At 46.8% G+C, this 27,133-nt stretch overlaps 1 protein-coding gene across 2 annotated transcripts in view; it reads left to right on the top strand.

The window, feature by feature from the left end:
* Positions 1 to 27,133, top strand: part of cenps (centromere protein S) — a 46,095-nt gene that overhangs the window by 3,033 nt on the left and 15,929 nt on the right. For both annotated transcript variants that reach the window (XM_085967435.1, XM_085967434.1), the window contains exon 2: positions 5,487 to 5,610. In XM_085967435.1, coding sequence (XP_085823561.1) covers positions 5,487 to 5,610 — 124 coding nt within the window. The remainder of the gene's footprint in view (positions 1 to 5,486; positions 5,611 to 27,133) is intronic.

The following is a 27,133-nucleotide window of genomic DNA, read 5'->3' on the forward strand; positions in this document are numbered from 1 at the left end:
CCCCCGACTCTCTTTCCCCCCCCGACTCTCTTTCCCCCCCCGACTCTCTTTCCCCCCCCGACTCTCTTTCCCCCCCCGACTCTCTTTCCCCCCCCGACTCTCTTTCCCCCCCCGACTCTCTTTCCCCCCCCGACTCTCTTTCCCCCCCCGACTCTCTTTCCCCCCCCGACTCTCTTTCCCCCCCCGACTCTCTTTCCCCCCCCGACTCTCTTTCCCCCCCCGACTCTCTTTCCCCCCCCGACTCTCTTTCCCCCCCCGACTCTCTTTCCCCCCCCGACTCTCTTTCCCCCCCCGACTCTCTTTCCCCCCCCGACTCTCTTTCCCCCCCCGACTCTCTTTCCCCCCCCGACTCTCTTTCCCCCCCCGACTCTCTTTCCCCCCCCGACTCTCTTTCCCCCCCCGACTCTCTTTCCCCCCCCGACTCTCTTTCCCCCCCCGACTCTCTTTCCCCCCCCGACTCTCTTTCCCCCCCCGACTCTCTTTCCCCCCCCGACTCTCTTTCCCCCCCCGACTCTCTTTCCCCCCCCGACTCTCTTTCCCCCCCCGACTCTCTTTCCCCCCCCGACTCTCTTTCCCCCCCCGACTCTCTTTCCCCCCCCGACTCTCTTTCCCCCCCCGACTCTCTTTCCCCCCCCGACTCTCTTTCCCCCCCCGACTCTCTTTCCCCCCCCGACTCTCTTTCCCCCCCCGACTCTCTTTCCCCCCCCGACTCTCTTTCCCCCCCCGACTCTCTTTCCCCCCCCGACTCTCTTTCCCCCCCCGACTCTCTTTCCCCCCCCGACTCTCTTTCCCCCCCCGACTCTCTTTCCCCCCCCGACTCTCTTTCCCCCCCCGACTCTCTTTCCCCCCCCGACTCTCTTTCCCCCCCCGACTCTCTTTCCCCCCCCGACTCTCTTTCCCCCCCCGACTCTCTTTCCCCCCCCGACTCTCTTTCCCCCCCCGACTCTCTTTCCCCCCCCGACTCTCTTTCCCCCCCCGACTCTCTTTCCCCCCCCGACTCTCTTTCCCCCCCCGACTCTCTTTCCCCCCCCGACTCTCTTTCCCCCCCCGACTCTCTTTCCCCCCCCGACTCTCTTTCCCCCCCCGACTCTCTTTCCCCCCCCGACTCTCTTTCCCCCCCCGACTCTCTTTCCCCCCCCGACTCTCTTTCCCCCCCCGACTCTCTTTCCCCCCCCGACTCTCTTTCCCCCCCCGACTCTCTTTCCCCCCCCGACTCTCTTTCCCCCCCCGACTCTCTTTCCCCCCCCGACTCTCTTTCCCCCCCCGACTCTCTTTCCCCCCCCGACTCTCTTTCCCCCCCCGACTCTCTTTCCCCCCCCGACTCTCTTTCCCCCCCCGACTCTCTTTCCCCCCCCGACTCTCTTTCCCCCCCCGACTCTCTTTCCCCCCCCGACTCTCTTTCCCCCCCCGACTCTCTTTCCCCCCCCGACTCTCTTTCCCCCCCCGACTCTCTTTCCCCCCCCGACTCTCTTTCCCCCCCCGACTCTCTTTCCCCCCCCGACTCTCTTTCCCCCCCCGACTCTCTTTCCCCCCCCGACTCTCTTTCCCCCCCCGACTCTCTTTCCCCCCCCGACTCTCTTTCCCCCCCCGACTCTCTTTCCCCCCCCGACTCTCTTTCCCCCCCCGACTCTCTTTCCCCCCCCGACTCTCTTTCCCCCCCCGACTCTCTTTCCCCCCCCGACTCTCTTTCCCCCCCCGACTCTCTTTCCCCCCCCGACTCTCTTTCCCCCCCCGACTCTCTTTCCCCCCCCGACTCTCTTTCCCCCCCCGACTCTCTTTCCCCCCCCGACTCTCTTTCCCCCCCCGACTCTCTTTCCCCCCCCGACTCTCTTTCCCCCCCCGACTCTCTTTCCCCCCCCGACTCTCTTTCCCCCCCCGACTCTCTTTCCCCCCCCGACTCTCTTTCCCCCCCCGACTCTCTTTCCCCCCCCGACTCTCTTTCCCCCCCCGACTCTCTTTCCCCCCCCGACTCTCTTTCCCCCCCCGACTCTCTTTCCCCCCCCGACTCTCTTTCCCCCCCCGACTCTCTTTCCCCCCCCGACTCTCTTTCCCCCCCCGACTCTCTTTCCCCCCCCGACTCTCTTTCCCCCCCCGACTCTCTTTCCCCCCCCGACTCTCTTTCCCCCCCCGACTCTCTTTCCCCCCCCGACTCTCTTTCCCCCCCCGACTCTCTTTCCCCCCCCGACTCTCTTTCCCCCCCCGACTCTCTTTCCCCCCCCGACTCTCTTTCCCCCCCCGACTCTCTTTCCCCCCCCGACTCTCTTTCCCCCCCCGACTCTCTTTCCCCCCCCGACTCTCTTTCCCCCCCCGACTCTCTTTCCCCCCCCGACTCTCTTTCCCCCCCCGACTCTCTTTCCCCCCCCGACTCTCTTTCCCCCCCCGACTCTCTTTCCCCCCCCGACTCTCTTTCCCCCCCCGACTCTCTTTCCCCCCCCGACTCTCTTTCCCCCCCCGACTCTCTTTCCCCCCCCGACTCTCTTTCCCCCCCCGACTCTCTTTCCCCCCCCGACTCTCTTTCCCCCCCCGACTCTCTTTCCCCCCCCGACTCTCTTTCCCCCCCCGACTCTCTTTCCCCCCCCGACTCTCTTTCCCCCCCCGACTCTCTTTCCCCCCCCGACTCTCTTTCCCCCCCCGACTCTCTTTCCCCCCCCGACTCTCTTTCCCCCCCCGACTCTCTTTCCCCCCCCGACTCTCTTTCCCCCCCCGACTCTCTTTCCCCCCCCGACTCTCTTTCCCCCCCCGACTCTCTTTCCCCCCCCGACTCTCTTTCCCCCCCCGACTCTCTTTCCCCCCCCGACTCTCTTTCCCCCCCCGACTCTCTTTCCCCCCCCGACTCTCTTTCCCCCCCCGACTCTCTTTCCCCCCCCGACTCTCTTTCCCCCCCCGACTCTCTTTCCCCCCCCGACTCTCTTTCCCCCCCCGACTCTCTTTCCCCCCCCGACTCTCTTTCCCCCCCCGACTCTCTTTCCCCCCCCGACTCTCTTTCCCCCCCCGACTCTCTTTCCCCCCCCGACTCTCTTTCCCCCCCCGACTCTCTTTCCCCCCCCGACTCTCTTTCCCCCCCCGACTCTCTTTCCCCCCCCGACTCTCTTTCCCCCCCCGACTCTCTTTCCCCCCCCGACTCTCTTTCCCCCCCCGACTCTCTTTCCCCCCCCGACTCTCTTTCCCCCCCCGACTCTCTTTCCCCCCCCGACTCTCTTTCCCCCCCCGACTCTCTTTCCCCCCCCGACTCTCTTTCCCCCCCCGACTCTCTTTCCCCCCCCGACTCTCTTTCCCCCCCCGACTCTCTTTCCCCCCCCGACTCTCTTTCCCCCCCCGACTCTCTTTCCCCCCCCGACTCTCTTTCCCCCCCCGACTCTCTTTCCCCCCCCGACTCTCTTTCCCCCCCCGACTCTCTTTCCCCCCCCGACTCTCTTTCCCCCCCCGACTCTCTTTCCCCCCCCGACTCTCTTTCCCCCCCCCGACTCTCTTTCCCCCCCCGACTCTCTTTCCCCCCCCGACTCTCTTTCCCCCCCCGACTCTCTTTCCCCCCCCGACTCTCTTTCCCCCCCCGACTCTCTTTCCCCCCCCGACTCTCTTTCCCCCCCCGACTCTCTTTCCCCCCCCGACTCTCTTTCCCCCCCCGACTCTCTTTCCCCCCCCGACTCTCTTTCCCCCCCCGACTCTCTTTCCCCCCCCGACTCTCTTTCCCCCCCCGACTCTCTTTCCCCCCCCGACTCTCTTTCCCCCCCCGACTCTCTTTCCCCCCCCGACTCTCTTTCCCCCCCCGACTCTCTTTCCCCCCCCGACTCTCTTTCCCCCCCCGACTCTCTTTCCCCCCCCGACTCTCTTTCCCCCCCCGACTCTCTTTCCCCCCCCGACTCTCTTTCCCCCCCCGACTCTCTTTCCCCCCCCGACTCTCTTTCCCCCCCCGACTCTCTTTCCCCCCCCGACTCTCTTTCCCCCCCCGACTCTCTTTCCCCCCCCGACTCTCTTTCCCCCCCCGACTCTCTTTCCCCCCCCGACTCTCTTTCCCCCCCCGACTCTCTTTCCCCCCCCGACTCTCTTTCCCCCCCCGACTCTCTTTCCCCCCCCGACTCTCTTTCCCCCCCCGACTCTCTTTCCCCCCCCGACTCTCTTTCCCCCCCCGACTCTCTTTCCCCCCCCGACTCTCTTTCCCCCCCCGACTCTCTTTCCCCCCCCGACTCTCTTTCCCCCCCCGACTCTCTTTCCCCCCCCGACTCTCTTTCCCCCCCCGACTCTCTTTCCCCCCCCGACTCTCTTTCCCCCCCCGACTCTCTTTCCCCCCCCGACTCTCTTTCCCCCCCCGACTCTCTTTCCCCCCCCGACTCTCTTTCCCCCCCCGACTCTCTTTCCCCCCCCGACTCTCTTTCCCCCCCCGACTCTCTTTCCCCCCCCGACTCTCTTTCCCCCCCCGACTCTCTTTCCCCCCCCGACTCTCTTTCCCCCCCCGACTCTCTTTCCCCCCCCGACTCTCTTTCCCCCCCCGACTCTCTTTCCCCCCCCGACTCTCTTTCCCCCCCCGACTCTCTTTCCCCCCCCGACTCTCTTTCCCCCCCCGACTCTCTTTCCCCCCCCGACTCTCTTTCCCCCCCCGACTCTCTTTCCCCCCCCGACTCTCTTTCCCCCCCCGACTCTCTTTCCCCCCCCGACTCTCTTTCCCCCCCCCGACTCTCTTTCCCCCCCCCGACTCTCTTTCCCCCCCCCGACTCTCTTTCCCCCCCCGACTCTCTTTCCCCCCCCGACTCTCTTTCCCCCCCCCGACTCTCTTTCCCCCCCCGACTCTCTTTCCCCCCCCCGACTCTCTCTCTCCCCCCCCCCCCCCGACTCTCTCCCCCCCCCCCCCCCCCCCGACTCTCTCCCCCCCCCCCCCCGACTCTCTCTCTCCCCCCCCCCCCCGACTCTCTCTCTCCCCCCCCCCCCCCGACTCTCTCTCTCCCCCCCTTTCTTCCCCCCCCTTTCTTCCCCTCCCCCTCTTTCTTCCCCTCCCCCCCCCCCTTTCAATAGTGACGCTCCATCATGCTGGGTTCCACTGTGTTGCTGATGGAACTAACCCCTCCGTCCATGTGGGACATGTTCTATGCAAAGCCTTGTGAAAGTTGGAGCTGGACTCCTCCATGCGCAAGCCCAGTGCACCAAGCATTTCCTGATGTGTGTCCACGAGCCGCCTTCAACAGCTTGGCCCATCAAAATCTGCATCTGAGTCACCTGCAGCAGAGCTGGTATGTGATATGGCACCTGAGGCATCCTATCCCCATGCCCTAGCTCCTGCGCACTTGTGCCTGGCGCGTCCCCATCTGCAGATCCCTCTTTCCCCTCGTGCCCCCCCCCCCCCCCCAAAAACATAGCATGTTTTCTAAGCCATGAATATGTCATAATTTATTGCTTCTTTCCTCTGCCCTTCTGATAAGTTTGTAACCTAGGTGCCAGGCTTGAAAATGTTTGAGATGATTCTATCTTATTTTAAAAAGAAATTTCTCCTACAGAGGTTTCGTGCTGCTGTTCACTACACTGTTGGGTGTCTTTGTCAGGAGATTGGGGAAGATAAACAGATAGAGTTCAGTAAACAAACCATTGCAGCCATAGCAGAAACAACCTTCAGACAGTGTGGTATGTACCTTTACTTTTAAAATGCTAACTAAAAAGTTTGCTCAACAGATATGTACTGGAGGAAATACAGCCCTTCTCTGCTTTTTAATTTTCTCTCTTTATTCTACTTGTGTTGCGTGTCATATTTCAGCTGAGGGGAAAGGCAGACGATTTGCTCCCAACCTCTGTCCCTCGAGCTGGCTGCTAAAGAGGAGTGTGAGAGCAGCTTGGGGTTACTTACCACCCAATCTTCACTAGCTGCTTTACTCTTTTTTTTTTTAAATTAGATTTTAAACTTGCTCTGTGAGAAATTGATTATAATGGTAGAGAATTTGATTTATAATGCAGATGAACATATCCTGTCCCGGTGTGGATAAGGTGGAAATCCCATGTATGGAGATGAGACGTAAGGGGAAGGAAATTACCTATGGGTGTCTAGTATGGGTCAGTGGGAAGGATTGAACTAAGAACTTCATAGCCAAATAAGATAAGTGTGTCTAGGAATAGATGCAGTTGTTATTGGATGACTTAAATTTAGCAGGGATAGAATGGAAAATCTATAAAGGATGCAGTCAGAATGAAAACATGATCTGGAAACACCATATTGGATTGTTATGTGGAGCAATTGGTCAAAGAACTTGCAGGAGCCGTGGTCTGATATCAGAAGATGGTAGCGTAGGTCAGAGTCGGAGCACACCTTGGCAAAGGTGACAATCTGGTGGAGTTCAAGGTTAGACCTGTGATGGATTAGAAAATGAGTACAATAGAAACATTCAACTTTAGAAAGGCGGCTGATGAGGGTGAGCTAAGGAAACTGGACAGGAGAGCACTGCTTGAGCGGAAAATAGGATCACGTGCAGAAGTGCTATAAAGTATAGAACAGATATCACTGGGGCAGAAGGGGAGTGGAAAATATATTGAAAGGCAACAATGGGATTAATATAGGGAATAAGGCAAAAATAATTGCTCCCAAGGTATAAAGCCTTGAGTGTTGATTATGAGCAAGGGCACTGATTTTTTACAGAAAAACAGGTGACATTACATTGAGGTAAACATCCCAGAATTCCATGTAATAATGAAATTTAAACTTGAGCAGTCACTGTAAACTAGTGGCCCTGACAGAGAAATTAATTTTACTGTTATGAAATTCTTTGTGCTTTTTATGTGAATATCACTTACAAAATGCTGTGGGTTGAATACTTAATAGACAATGCAAACAGTAATTGAGATAAATGTCAACTTTGCTCCAGTTATTGTGGCTAGAAAGGTTAAGCAGACGTTCTTCTTTTCTACCTTTTTTTTGAAAGCCCTTTTCCTGTTCACTGAAAAGGTGGGTTGGTACGTCACAGTTTCTGTCAGGTGCACTATAGTTAATTTCAGGTTCAAAACAAGGGAAATGAGCGATTATCATTCACACACAATTTTCTACTCGCCACCACCTTTCTCCCTAATCAAAAACAAAATAAGAACTGCTGAAATGACAGAGTCCCTCCCAAAGAAAACACTCCTGAGCATTTGAATTACTCAAAGGTTACAAGCTTCTGTTTGGCAGACAATCACTTTACTACTTAAAATTTGGTGAAATTAAACAAACCCTATCTATTTACGTGCAATGATATTGCCTAAGTCAGCTGACTCGAGATATTTCCATTTCTGTTTTTAAAAGTCTCCTTTTAATTAAGAAAAATGATCGGGCTGTGTTTCAATCAACTGAGCAACACTCCATTTGTACAGAAAGGGTGGTGCAATGTCACTTTTTAAACAGAAAGTAGTTTTCCATGGCAATAAATGGTTCTCATTTGGTAACAGCTGCTGCACGGCAACTATCTTTGATGGTATTAGATAATTTCTAACATTCAAATTAGGGTTGCAAAGTTCCGGGAATTTTTAAGAGGAAACTTTCCATGGGAATTTTGAGTTTTTTTGCACAGTGATGGTTTTTGTCTCTGACCCTTATATTATCTTTGTCATCAAAATAGACATACTGTTCCATACAAATAAAAATAGGCTTTCAAAACTTTATTTAGGTTATAATTTTGAACTTTATTGAACTCCCACAAAAAGGACCCATCTAAAATAAAATGAGCGTCCGCTTATTTAGCCTGTAATTTGTCCTTATTTTGTCCCTTTGAGTCTTCTACTCATCATTGCTCCTCCTGATTCTCTGACTCTGGCTCTGACGTGTCTATTTCCTCTTCTGTGTCACTGTCTAGCTGTGTGGTGGACACTTCTGTATCTGGCTCAATAAGTTGTAGGTTCACCCGGATAGCCACCAGTTTCTCCATTCTCCTGATGCTCCATGTGATGGAAGCATGACCTGTGCACACACGATGCTACATCACCAATAGAGGGAGCTAATCGCTCATCCAACCAATCAGGACACATTTGTTCACAGTCACACACAAAACTTGTAATTATTAAAACAATCCAAGTAAGAAGCTAAACATATATTGATTAAGAAATTCCTTAATAATTAAGATTCCATCTCTGTTAGTAATTTTAAGAGAGGACCTGTGAGGAAAAAATGAAAGAAATACAAAAAAAACAATATTCTTTTTTGGGCAAAATTCCCAAGCTAAACTTCCCATGGAAATTTACCAGAAACTTTCCACCCCTTCGCAACCCTAATTCAAATGTTTTCACAGTTTGAGATTGCACTTAGTTTAATTTGTTTGAGGGAAAAATAGTATCTTGAAGTGTGCAATTGCATTTTAAACCTGTTGCACAACTTTAAGTGACCAGTAGCACTTGCGGTCTGTCGTTAGATTTAGAAATAACATTTATTGACAAACTGTTTTCTTTATTTCCTTTATTAGAGAAAAATAATCATTTGTTCTGTTTTAACAGTGTTACAATTTTCTAAAAATGCTAATGACGAAACAGTTGATAGATTGAACTGGAGAGATGTTATCAAAGGCCTTTGAGGGGAAATGATGTTTTTCAGGAAACTGATAAAATCTTTTTGTTTCCTAGTCATCTCGTAAGCAATAGTGCAGTACAATCAGCATTTTTAAAACAGCTTAACAGATCTACCGTGGTGTTGCTCACAGCGAATTGGAGATTTTATTAGAATAGATGTTATGCCAAGTAGTATTGCTAAGGGCATCTACTTATGAACTAATAACCCAGAGAACACGAGTTCAAATCCCACCATGGTAGATTGAGTTCAGCTTTAAAAATCTGGAAATAAGAAGCTGGCAACAGTAAATGTGACCATGAAGCTTCAGTCCCAGTGGTTGACTCTTAATTGCCCTCTAAAGTGGTCTACCAAACCACTCAGTTGTAGCAAACCAGATCAGCCAGGGATGGGTAATAAATGCTAGCCTTGCTAGCAAAGCCCACACCCGGAGAATGAAAAGAAACAATAGGGGTGGCCCTCTGGTCTGGTTGCACTGAGAAGGGGGCCTGCAATCTGACAGTATCGGGGTGGGGTATCCGAGCCGAGCAGAAAGTGTGACTGCTGGGTCATTCCAAGGTTCCTGGAATACTGGAGAGGGATGTTCTAGGAACACTGCATGGATCCAGGGATCCTAGGGAGAGGGATCTTGGGATCTGGGCCATTAGGGAGGAAAGTCTTGGGTTCCAGGAGCATTGGGGGTGGTCCTCAGATCAAGAAGCACTAGGAATGCTGTCTAGGGGTTTGTGAGCTTTGAGCGGGGGCACTCAAAGTGGGGGTGGGATTTGAAATCTGAAGAGCGAGTCCTAAGGTCCATCAGTATCAGAGGAGGAGTTTTGGAACAGGCAGATAAAACACACTTTTCGTAAACAAATGAAAATTACCTCGTATCATGGTCAGAAGTTCATTATGTAGTTTCCATTCTTTTTAACTTAAAAAAAAAAAAAAAAAAAAAAATCCTCAACCTTAAAATGGTCGAGGAGACATTTTTAACTGAATATCTACAACTAAAAGAAGTGATAACATGCAGCAATCTGAAAGTTCACAGAAATGGGGATTGTTTTTAGTGCTTCCTGCCACTTGATTTACTAGAGGAGGACAAGCAGGGAAGGGCTGCCACAGAAGTCAAATGGCAACAGAAGCAGACTGTTCTACAGCTACGAGGCAATGATCGAGTACTCCTCTCTGGAAGCTCAGTTTTAGCAAGGAAGTAGTTGTGAAACAATGCCACCTGCTTCAAGAAGCTCTGCAAACAATCTTAAACACTGGAATGACCAAGGTGACTGTGGGTCTCAATTTATATGCCTTTGGCTCCTTTCAGGTGACTTCAGCATATGCTGTCTATAGATGTATTGAAGAGGTGACTGACGCTTTATTCAGTGAGCCAACACCTTCATCTGCTTTCCTACTGAACATCAGCAAGATGGGGCAGCCTAATCTTACAGACTGCTGTCCTGATCAAAGCACAGATGGTGCTTGGCATCTGTTTGGCCATCCAGACCCCAGACACAATGCATTTCCTTCATGAACAGGAAGTAGTTCCAATCCATCAGTGTGCAGCTGGTCTGTGACTTGCAACACCGTAATCGTGCCTGTCCATGCCTAGTGTTCAGCACCATTCACAACTCCTCAGATAATGAAGCAGTCCATACCCGCATGCAACAAGACCTGGGTGACTTTCAGGCTTGGGCTGATAAGTGGCAGGCAATGACTATCTCCAACAAGCGAGAGTCGAACCACCGCCCCTTGACATTCAAGGGCATTACCATCGCCAAATCCCCCACCATCAGCATCCTGGGGGTCACCATTGACCAGAAACTTAATTGGACCAGCCACATAAATACTGTGGCAACAAGGACCGGTCAGAGGCTGGGTATTCTGTGGCGAGTGTCTTACTTCCTGACTCCCCAAAGCCTATCTACAAGGCACAAGTAAGGAGTGTGATGGAATACTCTCCACTGGCCTGGATGAGTGCAGCTCCAACAACATTCAAGAAGCGCAACACCATCCAGGACAAAGCAGCCCGCTTGATTGGCACCCCATCCACCACCTTAAACATTCACTCCCTCCACCACCGGCGTACCGTGGCTGCAGTGTGTACCATCTACAAGATGCACTGCAGCAACTCGCCAAGGCTTCTTCGGCAGCACCTCCCAAACCCGCGACCTCTTCCACAGGACAAGGGCAGCAGGCGCATGGGAACGCCACCCCCTCCAAGTCACACGCCATCCTGACTTAGAAGTATATTGCCAATCCTTCATCGTCGCTGGGTCAAAATCCTGGAAATCCCTACCTAACGGCACTGTGGGATCACCTTCACCACACGGACTGCAGCGGTTCAAGAAGGCGGCTCACCACCACTTTCTCAAGGGCAATTAGGGATGGGCAATAAATGCCGGCCTTGCCAGCGACGCCCACATCCCATGAACAAATAAAAAAAACTTTCCAGGCTGCAGCAATGATGCTTCCAATTTATGCCAATTATCTGTGCAGGCATATTTGAAGACAAGGGTGACTGCAAGGATGGCTGCTTGGAGATCAAAGCTGTCCTTCTCAACCCTGACCAACGATATCCTTGCAGCAGCCACGGGCGGAGGCAAACAGGAATATACTGAGGCTCGTGCAGTCATCACGATTATCATCTTTCGGATGAGACGTTAAACTGAGGCCCCGTCTGCCCTCTCGGGTGGACATAAAAGATCCCATGACGCTATTTTGAAGAAGAGCACTGGGGTTCTCCCCGGTGTCCTGGGGCCAATATTTATCCCTCAACCAATGTCACTAAAACAGATTATCTAGTCATTATCACATTGCTGTTTGTGGAACCTTGCTTTGTGTAAATTGGCTACTGCGTTTCCTACATTACAACAGTGGCTATGCTTCAAAAAGTACATAATTGGCTGTAAAGCGCTTTGGGGCGTCCTGAGCTTATGTAAGGTGCTATATAAATGCGAGTCTTTTTTCTTGAGCATACTATTGGCATCTTGAAGTGCTTCGAATGTCTTGGCAGATCAGAGGTACTGTAAAGTACAACCTCTGTGATTCTCCAAGATCATCATTGTTTGCTGCCTGCTATACTAAGATGCCTAACCAAGAAGGGGAAGGAGGACAGTCTCCAATCTAGAGCAGAGCAGGAGGCAGTCAATGGCCCTGAAAATGTAGCGGCTGCAGCACAACTGTAGCCACAAAAATTGGTGCGTCATGCTCATCCAAGATGCATTGAACTAAGAACATAAGAAAAATAGGAGCAGGAGTAGGCCATTCGGCCCCTCGAGCCTGCCCCGTCATTCAATAAGATCATGGCTGATCTGATCTTGGCCTCCACGCCACTTTCCCGCCCGCTCCCCATAACCCTTGACTCCCCTGTAGCTCAGATGTCTATCTCCGCCTTGAATATATTGAATGACTCCGCCTCCATAGCGCTCTGGGGTAGAGAATTCCAAAGACTCATGACCCTCTGAGGTATTTCCTCCTCATCTCTGTTTTAAATGGGTGGTCCCTTATCCTGAAACTGTGCCCCCTAGTTCTAGATTGAAACACGATTTCCCTTTCATAAAACCATGTTGACTCTGCTTGATTTTATTATGATTTTCTAAATGTCCTGCTATTACTTCCTTAATAATGGATTCCAGCATTTTCCCAATGACAGCTGTTAGGCTAACTGGCCTATAGGTTCCTGCTTTTTGCCTCCCTCCTTTCTTGAATAGGGGTGTTACAATTGTGGTTTTCCAATCCACTGGGACCTCTCCAGAATCCAAGGAATTTTGGTAGATTACAACCAACACCACTTCCTTTAAGACCCAAGGATGTAGGCCATCAGGTCCAGGGGACTTTAGTCCCATTAGTTTGCCTAGTACTCTTTCTCTAGGGCTGAGCTGCCCATTTTAAGGAATCACCCTGTCTACATGTGTAGAAAATGGCTCACCGCACCTTCTACATCTCCGTCCTGTGCATTTCTTCAACTAACACCACTGTCTATCCTTTGCTGTTCTGCTACCTTATTCTACAAAATGGAAACAACTCTCTGGCTAAAATTCTCTTTACCTACATGATTGGCTCCCACATGAATTATGATGACTGTTTGCCCTCACCTTGCAAAATCTTTTCCCGTCTATGCGATATGTCCCTCACCCTAGCCCCTGGGAGGCATTTTTCTACTTTTTTTTGTTTGTGTTTTCTTCTCTTCCCACAGGGCAGCTGTCTTTCATTCTGCCAGCGCAATTTACACTTCATCTAGAGCCATCGTTTTGTTTCTTAACCTGCCCCATTACCATCTCCTCTCGCCTTGAATATCTCTTAACCTCTCCTGCCTTCTATCCTATCACAGACCTTCCCGTTTGTTCTTTCATCCCCCTCCCCCCCCCCCCCTTTTCCCACTTGCTTAAAAATCTGTTCCATTGCCTGCTTTTTTTCCAGTTCTGACGAAAGGTCATTGACCTGAAACGTTCACTCTGTTTCTCTCTCCACAGATGCTGCCTGACCTGCTGAGTATCTCCAGCATTTTCTGTTATTTCAGATTTCCAGCATCTGAAGTATTTTCTTTTTGCATGACTGGCTCTGCACCTTTGCACGATGCTCTGTAGGGGTGATGGGGAAATACAATAATGTTGCACCAGTTGTGCTGGTTATTCTTGAAGACCTTCATACCTTGTTATAAACTTCAGTGCCTTTTTCAAGCTCCAGATCTTTATTAGGAAAGCTTGTGACATCTCTGTGAACTACTACTTTGTTAGATTAGATTAAATGCACTCGTGTAAGCTAAAGAAACTGTAGAAGAAAATGACTTTATGATCTGAATAGTGTCTTGGTAGTTTCTCATTGATTTTTTTTTTATAGTCATTTCAGTTTCAAAGATTAATCACAGCTGTGTGGATTTTTTGCTTTAGAAACTGTTTACTCAATGCATTAGCACCAATTAAAGAATGAATTCACAAAGTGCAGCATGCAAGCTGACCACCCATAGCATTTCAGGAAGTGATAAAATCTTAATGTTCAGTACTGAGATAATGTCAAACTTTTGTTCATAACATGGTTTTAGAATTAATCTGGTAAAGAAAATATCTTCATGTTTCAGAACTAGATCTAATTTTATTGTATCTGCAAGATTGAGAATTTATTAAATCTGTATTTTTTGTCTTACTGACCGGTGTCCCTTGTATATGTAGGTTCTAAAATGTTGGAATAAATTCACCAGTTAAACTACAGTGCAGTAATCCCAGATTATCATTTAATCTCAAGATGGTGGTCTCGCTGTCCATTTTGTTGACTTATCTTCGAGCTTTGTCCCTTTCCAACTGTTTGCCTTAGGCTTACACTTCAGGAATTAATGTTTTTACTCAAAGTAGTGAATCTCCTGTTGGTTTTCTTATGGTGTGTCCGAGGCTATTCTGCTTTTTAGGGATGGGAGCATTATACCATGCAATGCACAATGCATTATTTTACTGCTGAGGTAAAGTTGTATCCCTTTTTGAGGCTGCAAAATCTGACTCTTAATTATGTAGATTCTCTTCGGGCTTTGTCATCACGATAATTACCAGGAAGGCCACCCACCCCCTCCCCAACCATTGCCGCATCTAATGATCACTCCAGTATTTTCACTCCTTCTCTATCTGGAAGTCCATTCCACGTGTTGATCACTCGCTCTGTATGAAGAACAACTTCCTGATATCGGTCTTGAATGTACCTTTTGCTACCCCGCCTTGTCTATTCACAATTTAATTTTAAGTAATATTCTGCGGATATTTCTTAAATATCTTGTGTAACTCTAAGGTCATCTCTCGGATGCTTCCTTTCCAGATTGAAAACCCCAAGTTTTTCTTGTCAAAGGTCTGTGTTCTGAGGAAAGACACTAGGATCAGCCTTGTGACTCTTCTCTCCAATGTGTGAACAATCTCCCTTGTGCCTTGGCAGTCAGAATTGCACACTGTTTGGTCTGACCAAAGCACTAGGTTTCATCGCAACTTTCTTTGACTTGTATTCCACGGTTTTGGCTGTGTAGTTTGACATTCTATTGGTTTTGTTGACTGCTGCTCTGCTTTGGTTAGACATGTTGGGCATTGAGCCTACTAAGGCTCGTAGGTCTCTTTCAACTTCATCGATAGCTATTTCCACACCATTTGTGGAGTATGCCTGTCGCTCATTTTCCTTCCTATGTGCTCTGAATGAAATTTCATCTGTTACTCTTCTACCCACTTATATAATTGTCAGGTTCATTATCATTTCTAAGATGCCTCCTTTGATTCCACTGCCCCCCCTACTTTTATATCATATATGAAAATTTGACATTTGCATTGAGTTTAAATCCAAGTAATTGGTGTAAATTAGGAACGGTAGTGATTCCAACACTGAGCCCTGGAGCACCCCACTCACTGCTACCAGTACCTTTTTTTTACTCTTCAGCCAATTTCTTATCCATCCCAAAGTTTACCTCGAATCCCATGGCTTTAAGCTTAACGAATAGAACTTTGTCAAATGCCTTTTAGAAATCTACGTACACCATGTTATACGTTTTCCAAAGAGATTGGTCAAACAAAGATCTGCCCCTTCTGAAGTCATATTGATTGCTGTTTACTAGGTTATTGTCATACAAATAATCCTCAAGTTTACTCCTATTTGCTTGCACTAATTTTCATGGCATTGAAGTAAGACTAATGGGATTGTAGCTGCTTATGTTTGTTTTGTTATCCTTTTTGAATTTGGATACCACATTAGCCTGACCCCTCCCTAGTGTCCATCAAGTCCCTCATAATGACTGTCAGTGTTTTACAAATCTCTTCCAATCTGTCTCGGTACTCTGGGGGAATTATTTGTTTTGAGCCCCTTTAGCTTTTCTAGGACTTCCGTTTAATTGATATCAATCATTGGGGTGGACATGTTCTTCATGTCTTCCCTGGTGAATATTTGGAGGAAGTAGTTGTTCAGAATATTTACTCTCTTATGGTCATGTTCAGTTTACGCTTGATGGCATCTTTTGTGCTTCTCAATTTCTCTGACTGCCCTTTTACTGTTGTAATACCGAAGATTTGTTTTATTGTTGTGTTTTGTCTCTGTAGCTATGTTTTTTTCTGGTCTCTCTTTGCCCCTCTTCCACTTTTTCTTGTTCCCTCTTGCCACCCTTTTTTAATGTTCCAATAATTTTCCCAGTGAACCTCTTTCCCTTTTGTAGAGGTAATTTTTCTTTTATTTCACTTAATTTGAACAATCTTCCCCAATTTGTTTGTTAGTTGTTCCCTCATTTCTTTGAATTTGGCTCTTTTTTAAAGTTATATACCTGGCCCCATGTCTTTGGAACATCTGAATTCCAGACCATGTTAACCTTGATCATTCTTGGACCACTGTCCCCCCCATGGGTGCGACGGCATCCATTTTCTGTACGTGTTCTGGATCATTAACAAATACCAGGCCAAAATTAGCATTACCTATTGTGGCTTCCTTGACTCACTGGGATGCATTAAATTTACCATGCTGACTCTAAACCACTTGGGTTTTCCCAGTTCATTGTTGGTTGATTTGAAGTCTCCCATTAAAATAACTTTCCTGCTACTCACATATCTCTTCATAGAGCAAATTGTATCGCCCTAGTATTTGGATTTGTTTTTTGCATTACAGATGTCTAACCATAGGAGTTCATTTAGTACCATTCCCTCTCCCATAAGATCAACTGTTATTTTCCACCAGGTGTCCCAGACATGTAGGTCTCCACCGCTTCCTTTTCTGTCCACTCTGGCTCTTCTGAATACTGTAGGAACATCCTATTCATTGCCATCCTCCGAGTTTACCACAGAGAGATTGTAACACCAGGATGGGAGTTTTCAATTCGAAGCGTTACTTGACCTGGAGCCTATGTAGGTCAGCGAGTACAGGGCTCATTGGTGAACGGGACTTGGTGGGAGTTAAGATACGGGCAGCAGAGTTTTGGGTGAACTGAAGTTTACGGAGGTTGGAAGATGGGAAGCTGGCCGGGAAAGCGTTCGATTCATCGAGTCTGGAAGTAACAATGGCATGGATGAGGATTTCAGATGCAGGGGCGGAGACTGACAATATTATGGAGGTGGAAGTAACTGGTCTTGGTGATGGAAAAGGTATGGGGTTGGAAGCTCAACTCGGGGTTAAATAAGTCGCCGAGGTTGCGAACAGTCTGGTTCACCCTCAGACAGTGGCCAGGGAGGGGGATGGAATTGGTGGTTAGGGAACAGAGATTGTCGTGAGGAATGAAGACCATGGCTTCGGTCTTCACAATATTTAATTGGAGGAAATTTCTGCTCCTCCAATACTGAAAGTTGAACAAGCAGCTCGACAGATCAGATGTAATGGAGATGTCTGGAGAGATGGTGGTGAAATGGTTGGGTGTCATCAGCGCACATGTGGAAACTTGATGTCTTTTCGGATGATGTCGCCGAGCATGTAGATAAGAAATAGGAGAGGTGCCAAGGATAGATCCTTGGGGGACTCCAGAGGTAACCGAGCGGGAGCGTGAAGAGAAGCAGTAGTATGAGAATGATAACACATTTTTGAACTCTTCCATGCTTGCAGCAGTGCATAAAGTTTGTTGATGGATTTCAGGTCTAGGATCGTTGGAGATTTCATTATCATCCAACTTTACAGTTTGCTTTGAGGACGTGTGTATGAGTCACTTAATGTTTTGGCTTCATGCCTAGATCTGCCTCTTGCCTCTAGCAAAATTCATTACATTTATTTTTTCCTCCACAAAACAAAATCCCTTGCATAAAGGAAGAAACTTAAACGGTGTTGAGAATAGAAAGAGAAAATTGACACAAGTTTCAAAGCCATCACAGACACAATGGGCCGAATGACCACCTTCCTTCTGTGCTGTACGATTCAATGATATGTTGGCAATTTAAAATCAGAACTATCTTAATAGCTTGCAGGGATTTGGCTATCTTTCTCCCCACCTGCCTCTCCAAATCTCCATGCACGCCATTCCCCAATGAAGGGCAAGTAGATAACCTGTTCCTGGCTTTGCCACTTCTGTCTTTGAGCCAATCACTGCAGTATGTGCCTTAACTTTGCTGATCTTGTGTGGGAAAGGCTTAACTTAGACTGGAGTTGGGGAAAGAGAAGGGAGTGCCCCCCTGTTCCATAGCATAACTAAAATCATTAACCCATGATGAGAAGGAAATATGTAATACACCTAAAGAAATACATCAGAGCACCAATGTACTGTGCTACTTTGTATGACTCATAGTGTCATTATTGATGTCTAATGCAGGATCATTTAAGAAATAATGGGGAATAAAGATAATCTTGGCAGTACTATTTTACCGAAGTTTGGACTTGTGTTGAACAATCTTGTCAAATGCCAGTAAATGAAACCAAAAATATACAGGAAACTTTGTTATCCGGAGGCTAACTGTCCGGAATGCTCGAGCCACCGGCAAAAATCAGGAGCCATTTCGTTAGGTTTTTTTTTCCTTCTCGTTGCTTTTTTCTCAACAGTCAAGCTCTGCAAGGTCTCGCTGAAGCTGTTGCTAAGCTACAGAGACGCTTGGACTGTTTAGAAGCTGTAGGGTTTGTTGACCGATACGGAGCTCAAAAGCTTCCGTATGTTTCAACATTAGCGCTGGTTTGTCCGGCCGTTTTGAGGGAATGGCAACAGCTCGGTCCCGTCGGTGCCGGATAGCACACAGTTTCCTGTAATAATAAATAGTCAGCATGGATTTCAAAAGGAAAAGTCTTGCTTGACCAACCTAATTGAATTTTTTGAAGAGGTAACAGAGAGTAGACCAGTGTAATACAGTGATGTAATTTATCTAGATTTTCAAAAGTCCTTCGATAAGGTGCCACATAATAGACTAATGAATAAGGTCAGGGAATGCGGAGTCAGGGGACAAATAGCAGAATGGATAGCTCGCTGGTTTCAAGACAGAAAGCAAGTGTAGGGGTAAAGGGTAGCTATTCCGAGTGGCAGAAGTTGGGAAGTGGTGTTCCACAAGGATCAGTGCTGGGACCACTTGGTCACAATTTATATTAACAATTTAGACTTTGGAATCAAAAACACAATTTCTAAATTTGCGAACGACACCAAATTAGGGGGATAGTCAATACCGAGGAGGACTGCAACAAATTACAAGAAGACATTAATAAACTTGCAGAATGGGCATATAATTGGCAAATGAATTTCAACAAAGATAAATGTGAGGTATTACATTTTGGTAAGAAAAATAGGGAGGTCACACATTACTTGGAAAATAAGAATCTAAATGGGGTAGAGGAGCAAAGGGATCTCGGAATACAAATACACAAATCACTAAAAGTTGCGACACAGGTTAACAAAGCCATAAAAAAAGCAAACCAAGCACTGGGGTTTATTTCTAGAGGGATAGAATTGAAAAGTAGTGAAGTTTTGCTAAACTTGTATCGAACCTTGGTGAGACCACACTTGGAGTACTGCGTGCAGTTCTGGTCACCATATTATAAAAAGGATATAGAGGCACTGGAGAGGGTGCAGAGAAGATTTACAAGGATGATAGCAGAAATGCGAGGGTATACATATCAGGAAAGGATGAACAGGCTGGGTCTCTTTTCTCTTGAAAAGTGAAGGCTGAGGGATGACCTAATAGAGGTCGTTAAAATTTTGAAAGGTTGTGATCGACGGTGTGTTTCCACTTATGGGGAAGAGCAAAACTAGAGGCCATCGATATAAGATAGTCACCAAGATGGGGCTTTAAACTAAATAAGTTTGTGGGGGGGCGGGGGGGTCCCGGTGGAGAGAAATCTAGAATGCTAAAGAGAAAAGACAAGCAAGCAGTGCAGGAAAGTGATTGGGGTAAGGATAACCAGATTGTGTCAGGAAGGGACAGAGCGTACACACAAAGGAGTGCACTAACAAATAGGGTCCGGGTAAGAGAGAATGGTAAGACAAATAGGGCCATAGTACAAAAAAATGTTAAGATGCCTTTAAATGTTAAGACAAATCTAAAGGCATTGTATCTGAATGCACGAAGCATTCTAAATAAGGTAGACGAATTAACAGCGCAAATAGATGTAAATGGATATGATATAATTGCGATTATGGAGACATGGCTGCAGGGTGACCAAGGCTGGGAGCTGAATATCCAAGGATATTCGATATTTAGGAAGGACAGGCAAAAAGGAAAAGGAGGTGGGGTGGTGTTAGTAAAGGATGAAATCAGAGCAATAGTGAGAGGATATTGGCTCAGAAAATCAAGATGTAGAATCAGTCGGGGTGGAGCTAAGAAGCACCAAGGGGCAGAAAACATTGGTGGGAGTTGTCTATAGGCCTCTAAACGGTAGTGGTAATGTAGGGGATGGCATCAAACAGGAAATTGGAGATACATGTAACAAGGGTACTACAGTAATCATGGGTGACTTTAATCTACATATAGACTGGCCAAACCAGATTAGCAATAATACTGTGGAGGATGAATTCCTGGAGTGTGTACAAGTTTTTTTTTTTAAACCAGTACGTTGAGCCAACTAGGGAACAGGCTATCCTAGATTGGGTATTGTGCAATGAGAAGGGGTTAATTAATAATCTTGTGTGGGGTCCTTTTAGGGAAGAGTGACCATAACATGATAGAATTCTTTATTAAGATGGAAAGTGAAGAAGTCCAATCCGAAACTAGGGTCCTAAATCTAAACAAAGGAAACTACGAAGGTATGAGGAGTGAGTTGGCTATGATAGATTGGGGAGCTTCATTAAAAGGCATGACGGTGGATAGGCAATGGCTAACGTTTAAGGAACGAATGCATGAATTGCAACAGTTATACATTCCTTTCTGGCACATAAACACAAAAGGAAAAGCAGCCCAACCATGACTAACAAAATAAATTAAGGATAATATTAGATTCAAAGAGGAGTCATATAAAGTTGCCAGAAAAAGTATCAAGCCTGAAGATTGGGAGCAGTTTAGAATTCAGCAAAAAAAGGACCAAGAGATTGATTAAGAGGGGAAAAAATAGAGTATGAGAGTAAACTTGCAAGGAACATAAAAGTGGACTGTAAAAGCTTTTACAAGTATGTAAAAAGAAAACGATTAGCGAAGACAAATGTAGGTCCCTTTATAGTCAGAAACGAGAGAATTTATAATGGGAAACAAGGAAATGGCAGAGCAATTAAACAAATACTTTGGTTCTGTCTTCATGGTAGATGACACAAATAACTTCCCAGAAATGCTAAGGAACCAAGGGTCTAGTGAGAAGGAGGAATTAAAGGAAATTAGTATCAGTTAAAAAAAATAGTGCTGGAGAAATTAATGGGACTGAAAGCCGATAAATCCCCAGGGCCTGATAATCTGCATCCCAGAGTACTAAGAGGTAGCCATGGAAATAGTGGATGCATTGGTTGTCATCTTCCAAAATTCTATAGATTATGGAACAGTTCCTGCAGATTGGAGGGTGGCAAATGTAACCCCACTATTTAAAAAAAGGAGGGAAGAGAGAAAACAGGGAACTACAGACCGGTTAGCCTAACATCAGTAGTAGGGAAAATGCTAGTCTATTGTAAAGGATGTGATAACGGGACACTTGGGAAAATATCAACGGGATTAGACAAAGTCAACATGGATTTATGAAAGGGAAATCGTGTTTGACAAACCTACTGGAGCTTTTTGAGGATGCAACTGGTAGAATAGATGAGGGAGAACCAGTGGCTGGTGTATTTGGATTTTCAGAAGGCCTTTGATAAAGTCCCACACAAGAGGTTAGTGTGCAAAATTAAAGCACATGGGATTGGGGGTAATATACTGGCATGGATTGAAAATTGGTTAACAGATGGGAAACAATAGGAATAAATGGGTCTTTTTTTGGGGTGGCAGGCGGTGACTAGCGAGGTACCGCAGGATCAGTGCTTGGGCCCCAGCTATTCACAATATATATCAATAATTTGGATGAGGGAACCAAAGGTAATATTTCCAAGTTTGCTGACGACATAAAACTAGGTGGGATTGTGAGTTGTGAGGAGGATGCAAAGAGGCTTTAAGGCGATTTAGACAAGTTGAGTGAGTGGGCAAATACATGGCAGATGCAGTATAACATGGATAAATGTGAAGTTATCCACTTCGGTAGGAAAAACAGAAAGGCAGAGTCTTATTTAAATGGTGATAGATTGGGAAATGTTGATGTCCAGGGGGACCTGGGTGTCCTTGTACACCAGTCACTGAAAGCAAACATGCAGCTGCAGCAAGCAGTTAGGAAGGCAAATGGTATGTTGGCCTTCATTGCAAGAGGATTTGAGTACAGGAGCAAGGATGTCTTACTACAGTTATACAGGGCCTTGGTGAGACCACACCTGGAGTACTGTGTGCAGTTTTGGTCTTCTTACCTAAGAAAGGATATACTTGCCATAGAGGGAGTGCAGCGAAGGTTCACCAGACTGATTCCTGGGATGGCAGGACTGTCGTATGAGGAGAGATTGGGTCGACTAGGCCTGTATTCACTAGAGTTTAGAAGAATGTGAGGGGATCTCATTGAAACGTATAAAATTCTGACGGGGCTAGACAGACTGGATGCAGGGAGGATGTTTCCCCTGGCTGGGGGGGGGGTGGGGGTGGGGGTCTAGAACGAGGGGTCACAGTCTCAGGATACGGGGTAGGACATTTAGGACAGAGATGAGGAGAAATGTCTTCACTCAGAGGGTGGTGAACCTGTGGAATTCTCTACCACAGAAGGCTGTGGAGGCCAAGTCACTGAATATATTTAAGAAAGAGATAGATATCTAGATGACGCAAAAGGCGTCGAGGGTATGGGGAGAGAGCGGGAATATGGTATTGAGATAGAGGATCAGCCATGATCATATTGAATGGCCTACTCCTGCTCGTTAATTTCTATTCTATGTTCTAAATAGGGAATTCAGAAGAAACTTCTTTACCAAGAAAGTGGTGAGAATGTGGAACTCGTTACCACAGTGAGTGGTTGAAGCGAATAGTATCGATGCATTTAAGGTGAGGCTAGACGAGCATATGAGGGAGAAGGAAATAGAGGGTTATGCTGATAGATTTAGATGAGGAAAGACGGGAGGAGGCTCGAGTGGAGCATAAACGCCAGCATGGACTGGTTGGGCCGAATGGCCTGTTTCTGTGCCGTATATCTGATGTAATCCTGTGTAAAATGGACCAGTAATGAGGTCAGAATTATCGCATTTTTCAAATATTGAAAATATGTGAAGCTTTCGGATGCATTGGGAAATGTGTAGGATTTCAAAAAGCACGCATTGATAAGGAAGTGCTAGGCTTCTAGAAATGTCTGATTGTTGTCTTTTCTCCGCCATCGTTTATTTCATCATCTTCTACTTAGAATAATTGACCAGATTTGAAACCAGATAATGTTACCAGCTCAAATGCCTGCACTGTTGTATAATTTTCACAGTGATGATAATAGTAATTAACTTGTTAAAGTTGGATGCATTTTTTGACTAATACTGTACTGGTTTATAGGGTTTTTACTTACAGTAGGAATCAAAAAAAAAATTTAAGCTAGCTTTATGCTTAATTTGGGTCAGTACTTTGCAACATGCAAAAAAGAATTGATCTAATTTGGGTGTGATATACAGTAATGTGTAGGTTTAACCGCTGAACATAGTTAAAATTTAGCTTTAAAGGTCAAAAAAAGGATCGTTTGTATAAATCTATCTTTAGAACGTTTAACTCCTGTGTATAGTGTGCACGTGCGCGTCTAGAATGAATGAAATGAAAGGTTCCTACTGCAGGTTACTGAGACATACATGGGTTCACACACTCCAAAAATCAAGTCCAACACATTGGGGAAAGAGCACTGCTTCAGTAGCAATATCTTGCTTCCCTCTCCTAATAAAATGTAAGTTTTAAAAAATTCTGTTATGCAGTGTCTTGCAAAGGTTTATGAATTTCCTGCTTTGCACCTATTAATTAAGGGTGCTGTATTTCTAAAGGATGTGGCATTACAGAATGGTGGTGTGAGAATATCTTGGAGGTGTGCATCCTGCGAAATCTTATCTGGATCTTCAAGTGCATCATTTCACAGTTCCTGTATCATAGATTTAAAAAAACCCACACATTCTGTCTTTTATATGTTAGTAATATTTAGCTCTCTCCTGTTGACCTTTTACCAGTGCCATTATGTAACCAACAGTTGGGTGTCTGGTACAGTGACCTGGATTGGCCCTGCCAGTTAATTGTTCTTCCCTTCCTACCCTGACTGAGATTGAAAATCACTGTGGGGAAATTACTGGCCCGTATATTACCATTCAACACCATGTGTTTATTTACCAATTTGGGATGTGTCTTTCTGTAATCCAGCTCATTGATACAGCAGTGTGTTATGCTGTACCTTTCCTATTAAAATCCTATGATTTTATTTTATTTGAAATTAATAGTTTTGGTTATAATGCTTTTGGGTTTTAAATTTTCATAAACATATCAGTTAGTTTGTATTGTAACATCCTCCATTTTGGAAGGGGGTTCCAATATTCGTATTTTCAATGGGTAATATTCCTTAAGGAACTATGGTTTTAGCCTTTTTTCAATTTGGTATTATTGGTATCTAACTTGTTAGTTTAGGTTGGTGTAAATTAATTTGTGTGGAAATTAAACATATAGGCCAGACCAGGTAAGGACGGCAGATTTCCCTCCCTAAAGGACATTAGTGAACCAGATGGGTTTTTATGATAATCCGATAGTTTCCTGGTCACCATCACTGAGACTAGCTTTTTATTCCAGATTTATTTAATTAACTGAATTTAAATTCCCCAGCTGCCGTGGTGGGATTTGAACTCGCGTCTCCGGATCATTAGTCTAGGCCTCTATGCTACCATTCCCGTATTCAGCCTGATTGTAGCAGTCTAGAATTAGGTTTGATTGTATTGGTAAAATATTTAAATTATTGATATTACAGTAATGCACTGTTCAAAGCTTAAAGTGTAAAGCTTTTCATAGAATGGTTACAACACAGAAGGCCAGGCGGCCCTTCGAGCCCATGCCAGCTCTCTGCAAAAGCACTTCAGCTAGTCCCACTCCCCCGCCCTTTCCCCATAGCTCTGCAATTTTTTTTCCTTCAGGTACTTATCCAGTTCCCTTTTGAAAGCCACGACTGAATCTGCCTCGACCACCCTTTCAGGCAGTGCATTCCAGGTCCTAACCACTCGCTGCGTAAAAAGGTTTTTCCTCATGTTGCCTTTGGTTCTTTTGCCAATCATCTTAAATCTGTGTCCTCTGGTTCTCGACCCTTCTGCCAATGGGAACAGTTTCTCTCTATCTACTGTCTAGACCCCTCATGATTTTGAGCCCCTCTATCAAATCTCCTCTCAATCTTCTCTGCTCTAAGGAGACCAACACCAGCTTCTCCAGTCTATCCATGTAACTGAAGTCCCTCATCCCAGGAACCATTCTTGTAAATCTTTTCTGCACCCTCTCTAAGGCCTTCACATCCTTCCTAAGGTGCGGTGCCCAGAATTGGACACAATACTCCAGTTGAGGCTGAACCAGTGTTTTATAAAGGTGGTTCATAACTTCCTTGCTCTTGTACTCTATGCCTCTATTTATGAAGCCCAAGATCCCGTATGTTTTTTTTAAACGCTTTCTCAACCTGCCCTGCCACCTTCAACAATTTGTGCACATACACCCCCAGATCTCTCTTCATGCAAAACCTTTAGAATTGTACCCTTTTTAGTTTATATTGCCTCTCCTCATTCTTCCTACCACAATGTATCACTTTGCACTTTTCTGTATTAGATTTCATCTGCCATGTGTCCGCCCATTCTGTTAAATCCATGAATCTTGATGTATGGTGTCCTTCAATAAATCGACAGAGGAACAAATGTGTTTACTGGATGAGGGTTACTCTAAAACTAAAAGTACAGATCCCTACTCAGGGTTTATATACAGGTGTGGTCACTGCCGGTACTACAGTATACAGGAGCTGTACAAAGTAGTTCTCCCCTTAAAGGTAGATACACTACAATTCCTCCCCTTTTAGATTAACAGTACCATAACATTCATTTAACAATTAACACTTTTAACATGCAACATTAACTGAAAATAGTCCATTTATAAATTCAGTTTTTGGGGCAGCTTCCTGATCCTTTTCTGGATAGCGCCTTTCCTGAGTGTCTTGCTCTTGGTGCGGAGGCGATTCTGCCCCCATGTCGTCGGTTGGTTCATCAGCTTCCGATGCTACTGTTTCTGGGGTAGATGCTACCTGTATGCTGGGTTCATCACCAGGTACGCGAGACATGGGGTTGACTCGTTCCTGTGACGCTAGGATCTGGTCGACATGGCGTCTCACAATGTTCTCCCCAACATCCTCTGTGTACATTAGTGGGCCCTGCCTTGTGCATATCGTTCCTGGTTGCCATTTCTCTGTTCGGTAGTCACGGGCCAAGACTGGTTGCCCTACATTGAAGCTCCTTGTCGGCTTCTCATTGATGTGCTGGAATTGCTTATTCTCAACATTTCTTCGTACATTTGGTCTGAGCAAATCCAGATGAGATTTCAACCTTCAGTTAAAGAACATCATGGCTGGGGTCTGGTTGGTAACTGCATGTGTCGCATTTCTGTAGGCTAACAGGAAATTGTCCACCTTATGCTGCAGTGGAATGTCGTCATCGCACATGGCCCTTACTGCCTTTTTAAAGGTTTGTACAAACCTCTCCGCCAATCCATTTGTGGCTGGATGATACGGGGCGGATGTGTAATGCCATACCCCATTCCTTCTCATAAATTTCCGAAACTCTTCGGACACAAACTGTGGTCCGTTATCAGAGCAAATCTGCTCTGGCAAGCCGTTCCTGGCAAATATGGTCCGTAGGACTGCAATCGTTTTCTCCGTGGTGGTGGAGGACATTTTGATCACCTCAGGCCATTTCGAGTGCGCATCCACTGCTATTAAGAACATTGAGTCCATGAATGGACCAGCAAAATCAATATGCACCCGTTGCCATGGAGAGGAGGGCCACTCCCATGGGTGTAGAGGGGCATGTGGTGGTGCATTTTGGACCTTCTGGCATCCTGAGCAGCTCTTTGTCAGGTCCTCGATTTGCTGATCGATCCCTGGCCACCACACAAGCCCTAGCAAGGCTTTTCATTTTCACCCCTCCCAGATGGCCTTCGTGGAGCTCATTGAGCACTCTCCCTTAACTTGGGTGGAATTACCACTCGGGATCCACACATCACTGTCCCCATGCATACTGACAGCTGTTCTCTTCTGGATGAGAATGCTGGCAACAGTGAGTCACCATGTGTTGGCCATCCCTTCACCGTCAAATCACATACCTGAGACAGTGGTCATTTCGGGTCTCCTCTATATCCGCATTAGTTACTGGCAAGCGTTCAATTATAGTCGAATAAAATATTTCGACAGGATCCACTGCTGGTGCTTCCTCCGCAGTAGGCAGTGGCAGGCGTGATAGCCCATCAGCGTTTCCATGCTGTTTCGTGCCCATGTACTCTTTTTCATATTGGTTCGCCCCTAGAAAAAGGGACCATCTTTGTAGCCGTTGCACAGTCATCACCGGAACGCCCTTCTTAGGATTAAAGATGGAGACAAGTGGTTGGTGGTCAGTCAGCAAGGTGAACTTCTGCCCGTGCAGATAGTGGTTGAACTTTTTCACTCCCCACACTAGGCTGAGGGCCTCCCTGACAATCTGGGCGTAGTTACGCTCGGCTGAGGTTAGTGACCGAGACGCAAAGGCTACTG

Source organism: Somniosus microcephalus, chromosome 25 (genome assembly GCF_052327205.1).
Source record: "Somniosus microcephalus isolate GS21.2 chromosome 25, FLI_Smic_1.0, whole genome shotgun sequence".
NCBI classification, from domain to species: Eukaryota; Metazoa; Chordata; class Chondrichthyes; order Squaliformes; family Somniosidae; genus Somniosus; species Somniosus microcephalus.